We start from the raw sequence: 12,428 nt of genomic DNA on the forward strand, positions 1-12,428 counted from the left end.
GGAGAAAACACAACAAAACATGTCTGGTGTTTATTAAATTCTTTAGTTACAACAGGTATATCGTCTTTGTTCCGTAACTATCGACTGATGGATATGATTCAACATTCAACCAATAAGGTGCCTATTGTAAAGGACGTTGTCGATGCGACCAACTTAATAAGGTACGTTCCAAAATAATATTCATGTACCTAACATCATTTATAATACTTTCCTTATGGTGGTTTTAATGCATAATTTTCTTGTATTGAGATTGAAAAGTCACGATCAAAACTTTTATTCCTGCAGAAATTATACACCGCGAAATATTAGAATTCTATATATAAAAATATTTACATTTTATGAAGTGTTAAATACAAAACAGCCGAGGACAAAAACTTTTGTTAATGTTTTGGCAATGTTTTGTTAAACGATGAAAAAAGTATATAAATGCTTAGAAATTAAAAAAGGATTTTTTTTAAAAGAGAAACATTATTTGTGCATTAATAAATTAGAAAGATTATTTATAGTAGTAACTGTATTTCTATTTATTTCTTACTAACTAATTCATTCTAACGAATAGTCTTGGAAACCAATATAATGCGCTAACTTTAATAACTTTCGTATACAAGATATAGAACAGTAGACCGTGTATGGTAAGAAATATTTATACAATTTAATTAAATATATTTCTTGTCAGTGTTATTTACAAGTAATGTCTGTAATTTAGGTGATATTTCTGGTGTCTCGATTTTTTTACTTTAGGGAAGGAGTCGGGTTATTCTCAACACAGGTTACTTAATAAGCCTAGCTAGGATAGCTTATACTTTATTTTTATTTCGTTTGATTGTTTTGTTATTTTATCGTGTTTATGAATATCTTTTGTGTAATAAAAGTTATTATTTGATTACCAGGTAATTTAAAATGTGATAATGGTAGAAACTGTGATAATATTTTAATTATAATATTATATCTAACTCAAGATTACTTAGAATAAAATTTACATTATGCACATGCGTAGTCAGGGCGCATGACTAGTATACCAGGTATATGAAAGTAGATTGAAAATCAAGTACGCGATAAATTCGCCATTACCGAATCTTCAAATCTCGTTCAAATATATTTTCTGAAAAACGTATTCGGAAAACTACCCTTAATGAGCACATGTTCTATAACTCTATTGATTCTTATTAAGTTTTTAAGTAAAAATTTTATAAAAGCTTATTTTTACTTTATTAACAAAAGTATAAACAAATGTTTCCTTCCCTTTATCAAAATCAAAACTCATCAATTATGAGTTTTGATTTTGATTAAGCAAATTAACAAAAATTTTTTTTTTTTTCAATTGGGTGCTGCATGTTATATTCGATCAATTCTTTATACTTCATTATGCAGCAAAAAAACAATCAATTATAAGAAAATATTTTGTGATCGAAAAATATTGAAATTCGATTGATCTTGATAAAATCTTTAGCTGAGCTACAATTAAGATGGACATTAACTTTTGGCCGTATTAGAAATGTATCAAAACTCTAATATACTCGTAGAGTGGTTAGTTTCTTACTGGAGCAAAAAAAAAACAAGTTTATCAGTAATTAATTCTCCCTCATATCTGTATTATCAAAATAAGTTTAAGTTTTGCAAGCATAAATTCTTAATTTTGTCTTAGTTTAATTTTGTGTTCACTGTTCGAGAAACATCGTTTAACGAAGAATAAATTTAGCACACTAAAAATCATTGATTAAGTATCAAGTATTATTAGTAGTACTTTTATAATTCAGCGGCAAACATAACTCTACGTAGAAAATAACGTATTTTTTTAAGTGCTCAGTTGTACATATATGTACGTAAATGTAATATGTAAAGTAAGGTAAAACGTTTCCAAACATTGATTACGTGAAAACTGCAGCCTTTATCGAAGAAATACAAAACTTCGATAGGCGACTGAAAGTTTTGTAATAAATTTGCTAATGTAGCAGTCAAATCGAATTTATTTTTATCAAACATTCAAGATTGAGTTTGGAGTTTGTGTTTGGGAAATAGAATAAGATTAATCCAATAAGGATAAGATAAACATTGAACAAAAAGTTTTCTTTAAATTCACCTTCGAAATCAATATTGATACATGTAAGTGGAAAAGGTAACGCCCGTTGTAGTAACATGTTTAAATTTTTAAATAACACATCAAATTTATCGGTTACAAAATAACCTGAGACGCTTTCCGGCGGTCGATGTCTCTGTCTGCCGTTCCACCAGCACCCACAACACGGCATAACTTATAAATTCTCACAGCTCATACTAATTAACTTCACGTTTATCAATCATAGAAAACTAAAAAAAATACGAATTCATCGATTCTAAAATGTTTGAAAAAAAAGTCAGATCTGAACATTTCTAAGTTGAAAATAACTGCGCATCAAAAACACTATTATCATTCGAATTAAAGATTTATTTAGAAAAATAGGCTCATTAAGTGATTGAAACATAAAAGCTTCACTACTCTTTACGCAGCAATAAAATTGAAGTGAAGTGTCGTAGTACAGGCGTTAATACGACGGCACGCCCGGCGCCGGCCGCGCTCTGCGCTCGACTGCGGTCGACCGAAGAGGATTTGATATTTGTATCCATAACTCGTTAGAAAAGCAAATAAAATTGATAATATTATAAATAACTTATATATCCCTTAACTTTTTGAACGCAAAATCTTTTAAACTCTATTCCCTGCTTCCACTTTATGACGACCGTTATTTTGTCAAAATAATTGTTTATAAGACTGACATTAGGGGCGCAGCTCCGTTTCTGTTCAACAAGCTACAGCGCTACTTTTGTTTGCATTATAATTGCTGCTCTAGTTTCGCTTTTCTACTTCTTTACTTTACGTACTTGACTTCCAAACTTTAAATTTAATGATGATCATGGTTAGTTTGAAATAAATTGAAATGGCTGAATATATATCGATATATTCAATTCTTTTTTACCAAATTGTTATGACGTAAATATTAGAAATGGTTGTATAATTAAAATTAAAATACTAACTTCAATAAAAACTGTGAAGTAAATTGCACGTTTTATTTTCTTATACTTTTTTGGCAAATCTTTTTTAAAAATATAACAAGAGAGATATTCTGTGAGAACAAATTCACGACAAAACTCACCGCAAATACGAGCGCGGTAGATATGTCACAATGTTATACGCGATATTTACTATAAAAATAAAATATATATAAAATATAAAATAAAAAATAAATTCATAGGAAACACGTAGCAAAATGTCGTATCACCGTATGTCAGATGTCAAAATATTAATTTAAATTTTTAGCAAAAGAGCCATTATGGTAGTCAATTTATGAGACAGGTACAAGTTTATGTTAATCAAGCTTTTACACTAAAAAAATAGTCACGGCTTACCAGTAGCTGATCCTGAGTTGATTAACGGTGGGTTCATACTGCTTGGTTGACTTTTCTCGGAGGACTGTTGTGAGGGATCATCTAAGGATTTGTTGGAGCGTGTTTGAAGCGGTGTCTTTGCAAAAGGTGTAGGCGAGGATGGCAACGAAAGTGGTGATGATAATCTTAACGGCGAAGTAGGTGTACCGAAACTGGATGGAAGAGACAGTTTTGATTCTGAATTCACAAATGAATTTGTCTCAGTTAATTCAGGATTATCGGTGACATCTGTGCACAGTACGGTGGGAAGGGATATTTTAAGAGAATTACTTCGTGTCGGTGACGTCTCTTCGTCTTGAAGCGTATCGGACATATCGATCTGAAAAGAAAAAACGATGATAAGCATAATATATATGAGATTTATCTAACCATTATTGTAAACTTTCAGGTGTTAAATGTTGCAGACTGACTGTTAGCCGTCTTACTTTATATTAATTAATTTATATGCCACGAATAATGCAAACCGATACCAAACACACTTTGCGACATCTGAAATACTTGTATTAATAACAGCTTCGTTCAGTAGCGCTGGCTTTCCATTGAAAGTCAGCCAATAGCATTATTTTGTATATAAAATATTACTATCAAACACTTACTAGTATTTTGTGATACATAATCACGTACGTTTGAGTCGCCAACACGTGGATCGTGTTCTCAAACGTACGGATGGCTAGGTACGTTAAATATCTAGGCCTCGGAATCAGTGTAGGCGCAAGTTCGTGGATGCATGAGGCGCGGGCCGCGCATATTCTATGTCAGGCGGCCTTGTGGAGGACTCGAACTGCCGTACGCAATAACAAAGGGTGCGGAAGTGCGAGATCACTTTCGTTTCCCGAGGAGAGCATCACCGAGCCACAAGCACAGCATAATAACGATAACGAACGATGCCCACTAATCGATACGATCATATGTCGAAAACGGCCACTGCAGTGGTTGTAGTGGTTCCTATATAAAAACTCTTTGAGTTTTTATGTAGGAAAAGCATCATTGAATATTCAAGTGTCTACATTCCTTTCATACAACAGTTCATCGTTCTTGCAGCGGAAAATAAATATATCATAAGGAAATCTGCATGTGTCGGTTTTCGAAATATAGTCCTAAAAATTTTAAAGATTAGGCGTAAATTTAGTAGTTTCTTGGCAGAAATTATATCATAAAGGGATAGATAAAGAAAAGTTTTTTCTTTTTTTCTAAATTAGTATTAAACTTTTGTCCTTAAGAAGGGTTTTATTTTCTTATTTTTGTGAAATATGAATTATTTTAGTACTTAATTGTATTGTATTCCACATTTTTATTTTAACTGTACATTATGCGTGAAACTAGATAACGCTGAACGTTTTCCAATCGCTCTATAAAATATTTAAAAAATATATATAAATATATAGAGTAAGGACTAATTTATCAAAACAAATTTCCTACCGACCCAGGAATAGTTCTAAAAATGTTTGAAAAGGGATCCGAAAATTGACAATTATACGATAATTCGTAATAACAGGCCCAAGGGCCACATTAATTGTTTGTAAGAGGGTTCATCATTGCTTTCCTCTAGACCCGTCGTCGCTTAGCGACATCGGAGCGTCTGTATATCGGATGAGTATGATCGGTCATTAACGGATCACACTAGCGTCGGTTTATTTATCCCCAAATGTAACTTTACTCGAGACAGATATTAGAGTGCTCCTTGCGATAGGTAGCGCGGTCATATTGACATTAATGTTTTATAATTAGAATATAATTAGAATTTAAATGAATATTCGGAACCAGACCTTCTTATTCTCAAATGTTGTTATTTTCAATGAAGAGGAGAACTTCTAATCAATCGGAAAAAAATATTTTAACTTTCAAAAAAACAAATTCCTTCAGAGCACAAGATATATTATAAACACATGTTAAACACATGAAAATTGGTGTGAACACAGTTTCTAACCTAAAACATACGGTTAAGATTCACGTGTTACGAAATGTTCACGAATTAAAGACTTACAATTTTTAAAAGTCGGTAGAAACATGTTGTAACAAGTTTCACCAAATTTGAAAACTCCGTTATTAATATAATCTGAAAACATATTTGCTATTAAAGCACAGAAATACTAAACAATCATCAATTAGGAAAACTCACAGATATAATCAGTAGGTATATCGAATTTGAAGGTTGAATTCGGTGCTATACCGTTGATGTAAAAATGCAAAAAGAACAAATCGAAAGAAAGAACCTTCTTGAAACTTTGAAAGGTTTAGGAAGCACCTCCACTTTACTACACGAATTGACACTTTTATGATGTTTTAGATAATTTAAAAAAAAAAAAAAAAAGTTAAAATTATAAATATATTTTTTAATGTAACAACATCAAAACCTATGCATGTTAAATATCTATGGATGTTAATTAAGTTAGTTATTAAATGATAATAAGATTAATTATTATCATTTAATAACTAACTTAATAACATAATATTTAAATCTAGTTATTAATAACTTAATAACTAGATTTAAATATTACATGTGATTTACTAATAGCTCTGGTTTATTATGCACTACGAACAGTTCTTAATTAATGTCTTTCACACTCTTTCTCACATCAAATTTACTAAATAATTTTTCTAAACACATTTTTTACGAATCCGTAATAGAATACCGTACATTATTTTAAAATTTTGTTCGATGATATCATGTCAATTCAACGTTGAAGTTGTTTATCTGTCTTTACTCCTTCCTAATAAATACTTATTATTATGACTTATTGCAATAGCAGGAGTAGTCTACATTGCCATGTTGCGATTAACAACGAGTGAACCCATAATAAATAAACCCATACAAAAATATTATTATCCGCATTGGAGCAGCGTGGTGGAATATGCTCCAAACCTCCACAAAAGGAGAGTAGGCCTTAGCCCAGCAGTTGGAAATTTACCGGCTGATAATGTAATGTAATAAAAATATAATATTATAAATATGCAAGTTTGAGCGTGAATATGTTTAATCAATGGTTTAATCACGTTCTAATGGTTTGTAATAAAAATTCGGTTTAGATAGTGGAGTAAAGCTCAAGACGCTTTTAAACAATATTCATAAAAATACACTACTAAAATTTTATTTAAAAAAATCCCGAGAAAAAAGGGCTGAAAGTCCGTAATAAAACAAATTCCTTATTTCGTGTACTCACATAATCACATAACGACATGACGAATCTTTTAATTATAGGTAAAAATTGAAAATGAAATGTAATTTTCATGGAAATTTTTAAAGAAATGTTAGGGGATGATGGTATATTCATATATCCCACTCACCCAACCTCTGCACCATATCACAATCAGCCATTGATGAGACCTATGAATTTTATATACACGGCTTGTTGGCTTCCCTGCAACAATTCCTTTAGGTCTCAACAGTGAATGGCTTCCTATTGGAATACAAGTATTTGCAATCCACAACAATGACAGAGTATGTCTGGTAGTTGCTGAGGAGTTTGAATTGACTATATTAAATTGACTATTCTTTAAAATGTTATTTTCTGATATATGTATGGATAGGTCTTTGTGGATAATTTAAAATCAAATATATTTACGAAACTTTTTTTATTGTAAAACAAAAAATCTTTGTATTTTTTATTCACTTTATATGTGACAGATTAATAATACAAAACATGCCACATTTTTTTTTTATGTTATAGGGGGCAAATGAGCAGGAGGCTCACCTGATGGAAAGTGATTACCACCGCCCATGGACATCTGCAACACCAGGGGGGTTAGGTGCATTGCTGGCCTTTAAGAATTACACATTACACCTCTAATAGGTTTTACCAGTAACAGTGGGTTAAAAGCATAGATAAAAGAGAAAAAACATATGTAATAATTTGAAATACACAATCAACCATTTTTTTAAACTTTTAATTAAATTAATTTATTAATTAAATTAATTTATATAATTTTTTTTTTATTATGAGCTTTTATTCATATTTTTTTAATAAATATTTAATAGTTTTAGATTATAGAGTTAAAAAAGGTGAAGAACTTGATTTAAAATCTTTTGAATATTTTTTCCAATTTATTTAATGTTAAAAATTTATGATGGTTAATTATCTGAATATGATGTTAGTAACATTTTATTGCGTTTTTTAAGGAAAAAAATAGATTATTTATTTGTTATATTTCCATGTTCCCCATTTATTTCAAATAATGTTGCTAACCGAATTTGCTAAGCTTAACAAAACTCTGTCTCAGATCAAATCTTAGAATTTTCTTAAGAAATATCAATAAAATAATTAATTAAAAAGATGTCCTTGCTTAATTTTATACTTCCTTTTACAATGTAGAAAGAAAATAGCTGACACAGATAAAAATAATCTGCTACACCCAAATTAATACTATTTAATTGTCTGGATTGTATATGAATAAATTGGAAGCACATTTTATTTCCATTTTGTTAAATACTTAATAATTCCAAGAATTTCTTTCCTATTTATTTTGATAGACATTTAATTTCATAGCATGGGTTGCTAGCCTCTCAGTATAGCAAATTACTTTACAATATAGTCATGGCCGTTGTTTTGTTGTAGACATTCCTTATCCCCAAAATTAATTGTACCTGAAATATTATAATCAATTTTTAATGTGATTCATAAAATTAACGTAAAAATAACACATTTTTTTATGATTTTTGTATACAATAACATGCAATTATAAATGGTTTTTAATCAAAAATATCAAGCATCTTACCTTCTTCGCTCAACTATGACATTAAATGATTTCCAGAATCCCATGCAACATCACGATTGCATTCAGATAATGAATCTAGGTAATTAAAACTATTTTCAGTTTTTGAGAAATCAAAAAGGCACCAATGAGAACCTTTTGCCTTAGCAGGTGAATTATTATTATTCAGAGCAAAGAAAACTTAAGAATTTTATTTTATTTATTTAAGAATATTTAATTTGCTTGAACCATTTTTATACACTGTGTAATTTCAGGCGAAACAAACAAGATTTCATTAACATTTTTAAGCAATTCTTTTTCTAAGTATTCAAAATAAAATTATATTATAGTATCATTTAGCCAATGTGGCCCACAGAGTAATTCAACGTCAGATTCGTGTAATAAGATTTCATGATAACTTAAAGCTGATGATTTTGCCATAATTTTATGAAGCTTTACAAAAATTCTTCAATTAAAATAGTGTTTAGGTAAACACACGTTCTCGTCACCTAGTCATCTGTTAATAAAGACAAATATAGACATAATTTATTGATAAAAATAGGCTTCATGTACCTTTATGAACGTAAAATATGACTCACCTTTTCACAATGATGTTAAAACCATTAAAAATAGTCTTTCTTTGAGCAGAGATACATAAATATTAAAATTCACTACCACCGATAAAAGTAAATAAAACAATTTATTATTTTTTTAAAATAAAGTGTACTGACACAACAAGTTTCTGCATGTTAATTTTAAGATACATATATTTCTATCTCGATATTAAATTACAATCACATGAAAAAAAACAAAATACACTTTTAAATCCGAATACATATTAAATGCAGTCAATTTTATTTGACAACTGGTTTATATGACAAAAGATAAATGACAGTTCACAGTGTTGTAAGTTGCTTATAATCATTAAAGATTCAGTAATATACAATATATTTATTTACTATGCAATTTCAATTATCTAGTTGTTAAATTATCTTGTTGAACTAAACATTTCTGTTTTTTTCTGTTCAGTTTGTATTTCATCGGTAAGCAAGTAAAGTTCTTGATTCTGTGTCTGTAATTGGTCATAACTCTCATCAGTCTAGGATACCTTATCTATTATCTAACAAAGTGGAAAATGAAAAATTAAAGGCTATTGTGGAAACAGATCCATCACAAAGCACTTCAGAGAGAGTTGCAGACTAAGGTTAAGACTTGCAAAAACGCGTCGTATACTTTGCTCAACCGACATTATAATGAAGGGACTTTAAATCGAATCATTACTTGTGATGAGAAGTGGATTCAGTACGATAATTGGAAGCGCTTGTCGCAATGGCTGAACCCTGGAGACCCAGCTAAATTCTACCCTAAACAAAAATTGACTCAGAAAAAGTTACTTGTGAGTGTTTGGTGGACTAGTTCCGGTGTCATTCACTATAGCTTTCTAAAATCTGGCCAAACGATTACGGCAGATATCTATTGTCAGCAACTGCAAACCATGAAGGAAGAACCAGCTGCTAAACAACCGAGATAGGTTAATCGCGCTAGGCCACTGCTGCTTCACGACAACACAAGACCATACACTGCACAACAAACAGCCATTAAATTAGATGAGCTACAATATTTGCAATATCTTTGACAAATCTTCGAAAGAAACTAATGAGCCCTATGAAACGTCTGACATGATGTACATTTTGAGTTACTGGAAAATGAGATATAGCTAGTCTAACGGAAATCCGGTCGTATACTTTATCCAAATACACTAAAACCTTTCTAGGTTTTAGTGTATTTGGATAAAGATATTATAGACTTTCTAGTCTAACTGTTTTTGAAAGAATAACATTTCTTTACCTTGAGAGTTAACCTTACTTCGGATAAAAGTTGTATTCCTCTTCAACTGATCTAGCAGGGATTAGAATATCATCCATGTAAATAACCACAAAGCTTAATTTTGAGAACATCTTATTCGTAGCCCTTTACAATATTGAAGGCATTTGTTAATCTGAAAGGCATTCTTTAAATTGATGAAAATTAACTGCCCGTCGGGTGTCACGAATGCAGTAAGCTCTTGTAAAAACTCTTCAATTTGAATCTGGTAATAGCCAGATCAAGTCACGTCAAAAATGTTAATATCTAAGTATGTTTAATAGTAAAAACTCAGCTTATTACTGTTCTTTATTTAAAGTTAATTTATTCTTTTTCGTACATTTATAACTAAAATTATCTGTTCCGTTACTATTATAACAGACCACTGAAGCACTATTCTGAGGTTTAAAAACTTTTGTATAATGTCCGCTAAGCTGCTTTGTATTTAAATATGTGTTGTTTGATAGATGAGCTCATTTATCTCGGTTAACTTTAGACCTATCATTATCTCGACATTGTTGTTTGATCGTTTGAAAATAATTTAGTACTTGTTCTGGTTCTTGTCACTTGACTGCTTTACCACCTAGCCTTAATGAACGATCTTCAATTCCATACAATAAACAAATCCCGATTCCCGAATATTTCACGAGTTAAAAAATTTAAACGTTTACGGGTGTGTTCAGAAAGCTGTGTAAAGAATGATTGTTATTGTTAGTTTTTACTTTCTAAATAGAAAATATAAAATATATGTTTGATAATCTCACAGTCGCCCGTGCCTTTTTTAGTTTTAGCTAACGGTTTACAATTTTCCATATTTACAATCAATCAACAGATATAGATTTTAAATATACAGTTATACTACTCTTAGGATCTAAAAGATTTACCACAATTAAGGGGCCCTGCTCCGCGCTTGATCGGAGAGGGCACACCCTTGGCGACTCTGATGACGCGTTCTGGTATTGATGACCTCACCGCCATCCGTTTAGTAGAAACAGGTGTTCGTAGTCTAGTGATGGTCACAATTGCGTGAGGAACACTTTCGTGAATACAGAGCCTCACATGCTTCGATTGGAGATAAAATCGCCGTAGATCTGTCCCTGAGATTCCTGGATGGTCATGACGCGTGACTCGTCACCTTTTCCTTATCCATGGTTCATCAAGAGTTTCTTGCCTTCCTGCTTATGGACCAATTATAGGGTTCCGGTTTGGTCGGATGGTATGTTGGAGTCAGTGAAAATATCAATTTTGAAGGATGGAGATAGCGGAGTAAATGTTACTATGGCGAATGGCGTATGCGACTTCCAGGGGGTTTCAATGCACGATAACTAATGGGTGATGTTTGTTGTCACATTTGGACGGCAGTACCTCATTTCAAACAAATTTTCTCTGTCGATATAAGGCTGAAACTGAACTTGATTTTTTAACAAATCGGTTCGTAAGTGTTTCTTCAGATCTTAGGCGGCTTCGATTGTGGAGGTGACATGTGGGTACATAAAGGTTAGATATCAGTCTTGGTATCAATGCATAGAAAATCTACAATGTTAAAGACATAAAGCTGAGAACAATGACAAATATACAGAGAATATAACTATGGATCACATTATGTAATATGTTTAACAAAGTAGTTATTTCATTTTGCACATGGCGAGGTTTAAATTTCATTATTACTATCATTTTTGCTTATTTAATAAATTAGCTATCCGTATAAAATATGATAGAATATACATCACGAACTTTTCCAATAAATAAATAAAATAAATAAGACAGAATAGCGAATTCTAATTTAGAAAAATTATCTAAAATTATTGACATAAATTATGTATAGGTAACATTGGTGATCAAATCTCTTACTATTTGAAATTTGGGTAACACACCTACAAATAAAAAGTTAAATACGATGTATATTATTAATTTAATAACATTAAAAATCACTCACAACATTGTAAGGCTCAGTAAACAAAAAAAATGTCATACATTTATAACATTTACATTAAATACAACACATAAACCTCCAACTATGAAGATTTATGGTGATGAGTAACTACTTCACAACTTTTGATAACTAAATGGTGATACTGATTGCGCTAATAAATAAAAATCATTTTCCAAATATTCGACTATTCCTCCTATGCTTGCTTTGGGTAAGCAATTGGATCTGCACACTCTTTAGATTTGTTCAATCCAGTGACCTTTTTAGTGCCAGATGATTTCCAAGAACTCAAAAAGTATATCATCTCCCCAGGTAATACCTATAATTAAAAATATTTAAATGTATCTAGCCATATATCTAATACATTATCAATACATACTTACTCAATATTTAGCTAAATGTAATGTTAAAAATTTTCAGAACATTGCAAAATGATGTAACTAGTTTATCAGCCCATTATAATGGTCCGTGAAAATGTTACATCTTATCTAACTGATAATTTAGACTTTTATCTAATATTATG

The 12,428-nt window shown here is 30.8% G+C and overlaps 1 protein-coding gene across 3 annotated transcripts in view; it reads right to left on the bottom strand.

Annotated features, from left to right (window-relative positions):
• LOC125069668 (cytochrome b5 reductase 4) overlaps window positions 1-12,428 on the bottom strand; it is a 61,962-nt gene that overhangs the window by 38,387 nt on the left and 11,147 nt on the right. Inside the window, exon 2 of one of the 3 annotated variants that reach the window (XM_047679190.1) lies at window positions 3,694-3,742. In XM_047679190.1, coding sequence (XP_047535146.1) covers window positions 3,694-3,736 — 43 coding nt within the window. In that variant the 5' untranslated portion in view covers window positions 3,737-3,742. Of the gene's footprint in view, window positions 1-2,185; window positions 2,522-3,384; window positions 3,743-12,428 lie in introns of those variants that run through there. The other 2 variants (XM_047679188.1, XM_047679189.1) reach the window with 2 other exon arrangements.

Source organism: Vanessa atalanta, chromosome 16, assembly GCF_905147765.1.
Source record: "Vanessa atalanta chromosome 16, ilVanAtal1.2, whole genome shotgun sequence".
Classification (NCBI taxonomy): domain Eukaryota; kingdom Metazoa; phylum Arthropoda; class Insecta; order Lepidoptera; family Nymphalidae; genus Vanessa; species Vanessa atalanta.